Source organism: Thamnophis sirtalis, unplaced genomic scaffold (genome assembly GCF_051295495.1).
Source record: "Thamnophis sirtalis isolate CommonGarterSnake01/CBP01778 unplaced genomic scaffold, rThaSir2_p1.2 scaffold_2, whole genome shotgun sequence".
Taxonomy (NCBI): domain Eukaryota; kingdom Metazoa; phylum Chordata; class Lepidosauria; order Squamata; family Natricidae; genus Thamnophis; species Thamnophis sirtalis.
In genome coordinates, this window is record NW_028261382.1 from 15,278,797 (window position 1) to 15,288,565 (window position 9,769).

Genomic DNA, 9,769 nt, shown 5'->3' on the forward strand with positions numbered 1-9,769 from the left:
CTCGGTACCAGATGTAGTATTCAGCCAGTCCTGACTGGTTCTGGCAAACCAGTAGCAGAGATTTTGAGTAGTGCGGAGAACCTGCAAATACCACCTCTGGCTGTCTCTGCCCCCATCTATTTGCTGTCTCCCAAGTCCCAGCTGATCAGAGTCCCAGCTATCCTTCCTCCAGGAGTGTGGTGGAAATGGAGATTTTACAGTATCCTTCCTCTGGAGTGGGGAGGGAATGGGGATTTTACAGCATCCTTGCCCCGGAGTGGGGAGGGAATGGAGATTTTACAGTATGCTTTCTCTGGAGTGGGGAGGGAATGTGGATTTTACAGTATCCTTTCTCTGGAGTGGGGAGGGGATGGGGATTTTACAGTATCCTTTCTCTGGAGTGGGGAGGGAATGGAGATTTTACAGTATCCTTTCTCTGGAGTGGGAAGGGAATGGAGATTTTACAGTATCCTTTCTCTGGAGTGGGGAGGGAATGGGGATTTTGCAGTATCCTTATGCTGTCACGTCCAGTTATGGTAGCCACGCCCACTGAATAGTAAAAAGAGTAGTAAAAAAATTTGAACCCCACCCCTCAACGTTAATTGGTTCTGGGAGATGGCAGGAATACCCAAAATACTGAGTACCAAACACATTTTTCCCATAAGGAATAATGTAACGAGCCATAAGACAGCTGACACCGACAAGTCGAGTACCAAACAAATGATGAGTACTGGGACAATTTTTTTTTAATGTAAAAATGCATTGAGTCACAAATTACAGGTAGCCCTCGACTTACAACCGTTTGTTTAGTGACAGTTCAGAGTGACACCCCAATGGTCATGAGATCAAAATTCAGGTACTTGGCAACTGACTCGTATTTATGACGGTTTCAGTGTCTTGAAGTCATGGGATCCCCTTTTGCGACCTTCTGACCAGCAGACAGCAGGGGAAGCCAGAGTCATTACTTAACCACCGTGTTACGAATTTAACAACTGCAGTGATTCACTTAACAACTGTGACAAGGGAGGTTGTAAAGTGGGCCAAAATTCACCCAGCAACAAAAAATTTGGCCTCAGTTGTGGTTGTAAGTGCAGGATTACCTGTGGGTGAGTTTCGAAGCAGTTGAGTACCAAGGCACCATTGTTCCAAAGGAAAGAGGTAGATGATAAGATATCTTGTTTTCAGCTATCCTCTTTCTTTTTTTAACGAATAAACCATGAGCTTCTTTTACCTGTCTGCCTCCTATTTTGTCTCCCATCTCAGTTGACATCTCAGTTATTGGATTGATTCAATTAGTTGATAACTGATTGGCGTTTGGAGTCTTAGCAGCTTATTTAACTTAAAATCTGCCTCCATGATGATTTTACCAGAATAACAGATATTAAACCCTCCAGGAAAATGTTTTTAAATGGAGTTTTCTGGTAGAGAGAATTCTTCTACAGACTTTCTCTTACCTGCTGATAGAGACAGAAAGCTATTTATGTCAACTCTTTACATGCTATGTCCCATTAAGGTACGTGCCATGGCTGTCGCTTATTTCTGCAATTGTGGCTTTCAGTCCAAATTCCTATTATATTTAGCGCATCAGCATTCCCTGTTTGGTAGAATAGGCCTACTGAGGTTTAGCAGGGGTTTGAATTTTTTAAACTTAAATATTGATGCCCGCTGTCTGAATTTGAGCCCCTTATTTTCTCTCCATCCATCAATCATTCATAGCTTTAAGATACCTGTGTTTCCCCTTGCTGTTTCCTGATACCAGCTGATACCTGAGATGTTATTCAATAGAACCCAAGAGTCCAGGAATTGAAGCTTGCTTTGGTATATGTGAGACCTTCTCAAGCCATTTCTCTTCCTCTCCACCCTGCTCAAATTCAAATCAGAACTACAGGATAACAGAGCTGGAAGGGACCCCGGAGGTCTTCTAGGCCCTCCTATACCATTCCAGACAAATAGCTGTCCATCTCTTCTTAAAAACGTACAGCGATAGAGCACACACAATATCTGGAGGCAAGCTGTTCCATTGATGAATTGTTCTCTCTGTCAGGAAATTTCAGAATAACAAAGTTGTGGGGGGGGGGGGGGGACTTTGGCGGTCTTCTAGTCTAACCCCTGCTCTCCTTGTTTAGTTTCCATCCATTGTCCCTTGTCTTGCCTTCCAGTGCTTTGGCAAATAGGTTGACCACAATAGGTTGGAAGGGACCTTGGAGGTCTTGTGGTGCAACTCCACAAGAAGGAGACCTTTCCAGACAAATGGCTGTCCAGTCTCTTCTTAAAAGCCTCCAGTGATGGAGCAACCACAACTTCTGAAGGCATCTACTGGTTAATTGTTCTCACTGTCAGGACGTCTCTTCTTAGTTTTAGGTTCCTTCTCTCCTTATTTAATTTCCATCCATTGTCCCTTGACTTGCCCTCTAGTGCTTTGGAAAATAGGTTGACCACTTCTCCTTAGTTCTGGGATGGATTGGTCTTTGTTAAGCTTCCAACCGTTCCTTCTCGTCTTGCCTTCAGGTATGCCCATCTTCCCTTGTAGAGAAGTTTTCTCCAACCTGGTCCCATCCATGTATTAAAAGTAAATGCATGCCAAAGTAGGCTTCACTTTCAGATGACCTCATGGACACGTTCATATGGCTGTCTTGGCAAAAACAGAACAGTAGCTCATCATGATCTTCTTCCAGGATGTTCTTTCAACTTCACAGTCTGGCCTTCAGCCCTGAGATTTCCTACCGTGTCTCCCCAAAAATAAGACAGGGTCTTATTTTCTTTTGACTCCCAAAATAAGCACTTGGCCTTATTTTCAGGGAGATCTTATTATTTTTGAGGAGGTGGTGACCATGCTCTCCTCATGGCTGCTGCTGTGTTGCAATATTTTGGGGGAGGGCTTATTTTAGCGCATGCACTCAAAAGCCTGGTTGATCTTATTATCCGAGGAGGTCTTGTTTTCGAGAAAACAGGACAGTCCTCTCCTGTCCAAATCTTAAGCAGACCCAGCTTAGCTTTTTTGAAATAATGCAAGATTAGATACAGAATATAACAGAAACAACAGAAAAGGAAATAAAGTGCAAGGACTTTTAGCATGCTAAAAGTTTCGCCATGTAAAATGAAGTCACTAAATTATAAAATTACTTTGGGAATACAATATTCAAGCCCAAAACTAACTCTTTAAAATGCCCAAATATATGAAATATTTAAAAAATATTAAAAACAATTATTATTGTTAACATGTGGTTAATCTTTGGTGAGATTCACAGCCTTTGGGGCTGGTCGGTAGCTCAAAAGCTCGAGTCCTAACCAAGGACCTAGGAACTGTTCAGGTAACGTCGGAGGATATAAACTATTCCAAGTAGGGTGGTTTTTTGTAGAGTCAGAATGTTCAAGTCTGATAAATTTAAAATTTCCAAATAGTGAGGTAGCCCTTTAGGTATTGCTCCAAGGGCTCCAATTACAATCAGGAATAATAATAATAATAATAATAATAATAATAATTATAGCCAGCAGTGGTAATTCCAGTGGTAATTGGCACACTGGGTGCTATTACAAAAGCACTGGAATTACATTTAAAACAGTTAAAAATTGACAAAATCACCATCAATCAGATGCAAAAAGCCGCACTGCTTGGATCTGCATGCATATTACGAAAATACATTACGACGTCCTAGGCCCCTGGGTGAGGCCCGACTAGTAACCAATGCCAAATCCGGTGAAACAACTGGCCGCTGTGATACAATTGTATAATAATAATTATTATTTCATTAAACATGAAACTCATCCAACTGAACATTCAAAAATGCATCACAAATATCATTGACTGGTGCTAATGGTTGATGATACGGATTGCTGCCAGTGTCCTAGGTATCAACCAAGTATCTTCTTAAAATATACGATGTTCCGAGTAGCACAGTTTTTTTGCAGTTCTTTGGTGTTTATTGCAGGAAGATGCAATTTGTTGATATAAAATTCTTGGACATGGTACCAAGTGCCCCAATGACAATGGGTATCACTGTTACATGCTTCATCCATAGCCATGGATGGCCGGGTCGCGATATTTCGTTCATCGAAACTACTACACGGGTATGGATGAAACCTGTAAAGTGATACCAATGGTCATCATCGTCATTATTATTATGAGTAGGGTCAAAATGCAAAGAACAGTGGTGCTTTCTTGTAAAGTAGAAAAATCTAAAATGAAAATTGAAAAAAGCATGGCCAGGTTACATCATTTATTTCCACTTAGGGAATCATGACCATTATTATTCAATTTAGTTACTTCCTGGTTTCTTTTTTTCTTCTTCTGTTATCTCCCAGTTAGTATTGACTCCTGCTTGTATTCTGTTCTATTTTCAGTTAATTATCCTACTGATAAGTCACCTTATTTCGATAAAGAACTTTTGAGAGCACTAATCGGTTCCATTAACATTACATGCCTAAAGCATTATCTTAATTTTTAGGACTGCCTTTGAGTCAATGTTGACTCCTGGCAACTCCCTAGATAAGTTTATGAGATTTTCTTGGCAAGATTGCAGAAATGGTTTGTCAATGCCTCCTTCCTAGGGTTGCAGAAATTGACTGGCCCAAGGTCATCCACCTGACTTGGCACCTAAGCTTGGACTAGAACTCACAGTACCCAGGTTTTAGCCTGGTACCTTAACTACTACACCAGGCTGGCGCTCTTACTTTTTAACCCTTTTAATTTTATGTAATTTTAATGCTGTAGTGAAATAATTTATTATTCCTCAGTCTGCGGCTCTTACTTCTATTTCTCATTTGAATCAGTTCCACATTTTGATGCGTTGGCTTTGTTGGTATTTGAATTATTGTTCAGTTTTTATTGTGCAATTTTAATAGGCTGTAAGCCTCCTTGGGGAAATTCAATTTCAAAGGGCAGCTTGTGCTGCCCCTTTTTATGCTGCCATTTTTTAAAAGAAAAAAATGAATAATTGGCCCCAAAAGAATCAATATTTTAGGAGGTTCCCTATATAGTTTTGTATACTGTAGCAAAGGGGCAGGAAATGGACCACAGTGATAAGAAGGTGGCAGTGGGTAGGTAGGTAGGTGGGTGGGTGTTAGTGTTCAAACACATTTGAGTTTTCTGTCTCCATCTTCTTGAAATCTCTAAATGAGTAAAGATTTGCTTTGCTTGTTCTGCCCTTCCATCTTTCCTCTCACCCTCCCTCCCTGTTATTACGCTCCTCCCTCTGTTCTTCCTTCCTCCCCCTCCCTCAAGGGCTAAGGCAGGACTTCCATCAGACCCTCCCTCACTCTCATTATAATCCCTTCCTTCCTTCCTCCCCCTCCCACCTCCCTCCCTCCTTTCAAGTGTTAAGCCAGGATTTCCCTCAGACCCTCCCTCAGTCTCCTAATCTCCTTCCTTCCTCCCACCCTCCCTCTCCCACCTCCCTCCCTTCAAGTACTAAGGCAGAACTTCCCTCAGACCCTCCCTCAGTCTCATTATAATCGCCTCCCACCTCCCTCCCTCCCTTCAAGTGTTAAGCCAGGACTTCCCTCAGACCCTCCCTCTCATTATAATCCCCTCCTCCCTCCTTCCTTCCTCCCCCTCCCACCTCCCTCCCTTCAAGTGTTAAGGCAGGACTTCCCTCAGACCCTCCCTCAGTCTCCTAATCTCCTTCCTTCCTTCCTCCCTCCCTACCTCCCTCCCTTTCATCAGAAATCATTTCACATCCCAATAAACACTTTATTCCATTCAAGGGAAAATTGTTCCAATTGCTAGAACAGGCCAGCTTGATTTCTAGCCTTATAGTAGATGTTCGAGTTTGTTTATTTTTCTTCTTCCCCTCCCAGTCTAAAACTTTTAACTCAGGGAAGCAGCTGGTTTAACTAAACTTGTGTCTAAGAGAGCTGACAGAAAGCCCTTCTGTTTGTCTAAGCCCTTCTGTTTGTCTAAGATGGACCCTATAATGATACTCTTCCCCTCTCCCTTTCTCTTCTTCCCTAGATGCAGCAGCTCTTTTACGAAAACTATGAGCAGAACAAAAAAGGTTACATCAGAGACCTGCACAACAGCAAGATCCACCGTGCCATCACTTTGCATCCGAACAAAAGTCCACCTTACCAGTACCGGCTTCACAGCTACATGCTGAGTCGTAAAATAGCAGAGCTACGATACCGGACCATTCAGCTGCACCGCGAGATTGTCCTCATGAGCAAATACAGCAATACTGAAGTACGTCGAGAGGACCTTCAGCTGGGAATCGCACCGTCCTTCATGCGATTCCAACCGCAACAGCGCGAGGAGGTTTTGGAGTGGGAATTCCTGACGGGGAAGTACCTGTACTCTATGGTAGATGGGCAGCCGCCTCGCCGAGGCATGGACTCCTCCCAGCGTCAGGCCTTGGACGATGTTGTGATGCAAGTCATGGAGATGATCAACGCCAACGCTAAGACTAGGGGACGGATTATCGACTTTAAGGAGATACAGTACGGCTATCGAAGAGTGAGTCCCATGTACGGGGCCGAGTACGTCCTTGACTTGCTCCTTTTGTACAAAAAGCACAAGGGGAAGAAAATGACCGTCCCTGTCCGGCGACACGCCTACCTACAGCAGACCTTCAGCAAAGTCCAGTTTATGGAGCCTGATGAAATGGATGCCAAAGACCTGGCCAGCAAAATCAACCAGGATTCAGGATCCTTGTCTTTTCTCTCCAATTCTCTTAAGATGTTCGTCCCGTTCCAGTTGAGCAAGTCCAAATCCGAGAAGACGGAATCCAAAGACCAAAAGATCAACATCTTAATCCCTCTTTCGGGACGCTTCGATATGTTTGTGCACTTCATGGCCAACTTCGAAAAGACCTGCCTTATTCCTAATCAGAACGTCAAGTTGGTTGTCTTGCTATTCAACTCCAACTCCAATCCCGATAAGGCACGTCAGGTGGAACTGATGAGAGAGTATCGTATGAAGTACCCCAAGGCCGACATGCAGATTTTACCCGTTTCTGGAGATTTTTCCCGCGCTCTGGCCCTCGAAGTCGGATCTTCTCAGTTTAACAATCGGTCCCTGCTCTTCTTTTGTGACGTTGACTTGGTTTTCACTGCCGAGTTCCTCCAACGGTGTAGAGCCAACACAATGATAGGGCAACAGATTTATTTTCCGATCATCTTTAGCCAGTATGATCCAAAGATTGTCTATAGTGGAAAAGTTCCGAGTGAGAATCACTATGCTTTCACGCAGAAAACTGGTTTCTGGAGGAACTACGGTTTCGGAATAGCTTGCATTTACAAGGAGGATTTAATTCGGGCAGGGGGGTTTGATGTTTCTATTCAGGGCTGGGGTCTTGAGGATGTGGATTTGTTCAACAAGGTGATTCTATCTGGGCTCAAGACGTTCAGGAGCCAAGAAGTTGGTGTAGTCCATGTACATCACCCGGTCTTTTGTGACCCAAACCTGGATCCAAAGCAATATAAAATGTGTTTGGGCTCGAAAGCATCAACGTACGGTTCTACGCAGCAACTCGCTGAGCTGTGGCTTCAGAAACATGAACCAAATTTTGGGAAGAACACAGTTGCTAATGGTTCCTTGAGGACAGCTTAATATCCCGGGAAAAGGGGAGATTTAGGAAAAAAAACAAAGACACTGTAATTGCATTTTTTTTAAAAAACTACCCTAATTTATTTTTTCCTTTGGGGAAAATGTTTTGATAGTTGATTTTTTAAGATGACCACACAAGGGTATATTTTAGAAATCCATCGTTTTTCTTACGAGGACCTTTCCAGCTTTTTTTCTGAACAAAACTGTGATCAAACTTTTGCCTTTCGGGAAAATAAAATAATAATAATAATAATGACTGGGGCTAAATATGAGGACTTTGCCTGGTTCTGACAACTTGAAATAAGTATTTTTGTTGTTGTTGTTGTTGACTGAGAAACGGACCAAATACGTTAATAAAGTAGAAGGAAGCTCAGAATTTCTACACACGGTACTTCTCCATAGTGAGGGGAGGAGTATCCAGGATGGGTTGACCTTATCCTCTCGTTGATTGGACTGAGTCAAATAAGCTCTTGGTATACGCCCCTGGTCCACCAGGCTCCGCCCAGTTATCGACTCAGTCCCTCAACTGGATGGTTTGCCATCCTGGATCTCCGATAAATTCGAAGAAATCTAAAGAAAGTGAAAGAAATTCATCTGTCTCCCTACCGCAGCAACTACAGGCGAGCACTGCTCAAACTTAGTTGTTTGGGCAGTTCCGGTGGCAATTAAATGCAAGTTGGTATAAATGGCTCATCTATTTTCCCCCCATCTGCAGGAGTGTGTATGTGTACTTGTGTGCGTGTGCGCGCGTGCGAGAGAGAGAGAGAGAGAGAATGTATATCCCTAGTCCCCCTTGTTGACTAATTTGCCTTCAAGAATGCTTCATTTGGTTGCCTCTTTCAGCCTTAAAATATCTTTTTGCTCCAAACGTTATCAAGCAACCAAAACAGATGTGGAAACCGAGCACAATGTTTAGTATTCACTGTTGTCTAAAAAAGGAGGAGGAGGGAGAAATGTACATTATTTTTTCCTTGCCTGGGTCTAGAGCTGACTCTTTTTTTTAAAGAAAAAAAATCCATATCAGGTTCTCTGTTCTCTTAATTTTTTGTATAAAATCGTCTTGATGACAAAAGAACAAAGCTTTAGTTAATAGAGAAAAAGGGCACTTCGGTGCCAGAAGAATCAGCATTTTTAAATCCAAAACACTCCTAATTAAATGTGTTGGGAAAACTATTTATTCCCCCCTCCCCCATTGGTTAAACAGTATTTGGGCTGGGAACAATTTCCTACATTTTCTTTTGCTTTTTTTTTTTTTTTTTTTTTTTGGCTTTCTGTATTGTGTAGGGCTTTAATTTATTTAACATCCTTTGTTTTTAGGTCCCTGTCTTTTATTTTGAATAGTTACTAGTCATTCATATTTATGTATCCTAGAAATGTATTGCCCCTTCTTAACTGTTTATGGTCGCTTACACCTCCTTGCTCTGGAGTAAATCCTTCCTCCAAAGATTCTTCTAACGCTTCCTCTTTTATTGGCTAAATTATCTGCCTGTCCTTTTAAAATGGAAAAAAAGACCTGGATATGATTTTTGATGTTCCAAAATCTATTCCATTTTTTTCAGGAGTGGGACCGAAACTGTGAGAGAAATATACAAAAAGAAAAAAAAAAACACACCCTGTATCTAAGCACAGAGCAAAACGTTTAAAACTTGGGCATGTTGTTGCAAAAAAAATAAAATGCATTTGAATAAAACGAAGGCTACTTGCATTGTTGCAATTCCATTAAAACTTCTCTTTAAGTCAAATTGTTTGTAACACTTCAGTCTCATAATTCTCTGTGGTTTTTTTTCCCAACAAGCTACGATTAAATGGTTTCCCCCAATACAGGCAGTCCTCGACTTAACAACAGTTCATTTAGGGACTGTTCAAAATTTAAAATAGCACTGGGAAAGAAGTGACTTATGACCATTTTTCACACTTAGGTGATGTTTGGCACTGACTCATATTTATGACAGTTGTAGTGTCTTGGGATCATGTGATCCCCCAAGTCAATGGGGAAGCCAGATTCACTGAACGACTGCGTTACTAACCCTGACTTCTGAATTCACTTTAAAAGCATGGGATGCAAATAGTGTTGAGTTTTGGGCATGTAAAAGTCATATAATGATTTCTAGATGCATTCAATATATGAAATTAGGTGGACACATTAGGAATAGAATTAGAATAGAATAGAATACAATTATGAGTAGAATAGAACAGAATTCAGAATAGAATAGAAGAATAGAACAGAACAGAATTCTGAATAGAATAGAA

At 41.8% G+C, this 9,769-nt stretch overlaps 1 protein-coding gene across 1 annotated transcript in view; it reads left to right on the forward strand.

Moving 5' to 3' along the window:
- Positions 1-9,209, forward strand: part of CHSY1 (chondroitin sulfate synthase 1) — a 108,048-nt gene extending 98,839 nt beyond the window's left edge. The window contains exon 3 of the mRNA XM_014054810.2: positions 5,930-9,209. Coding sequence (XP_013910285.1) covers positions 5,930-7,522 — 1,593 coding nt within the window. The 3' untranslated portion in view covers positions 7,523-9,209. The remainder of the gene's footprint in view (positions 1-5,929) is intronic.
- Positions 9,210-9,769: the final 560 nt, after the last annotated feature.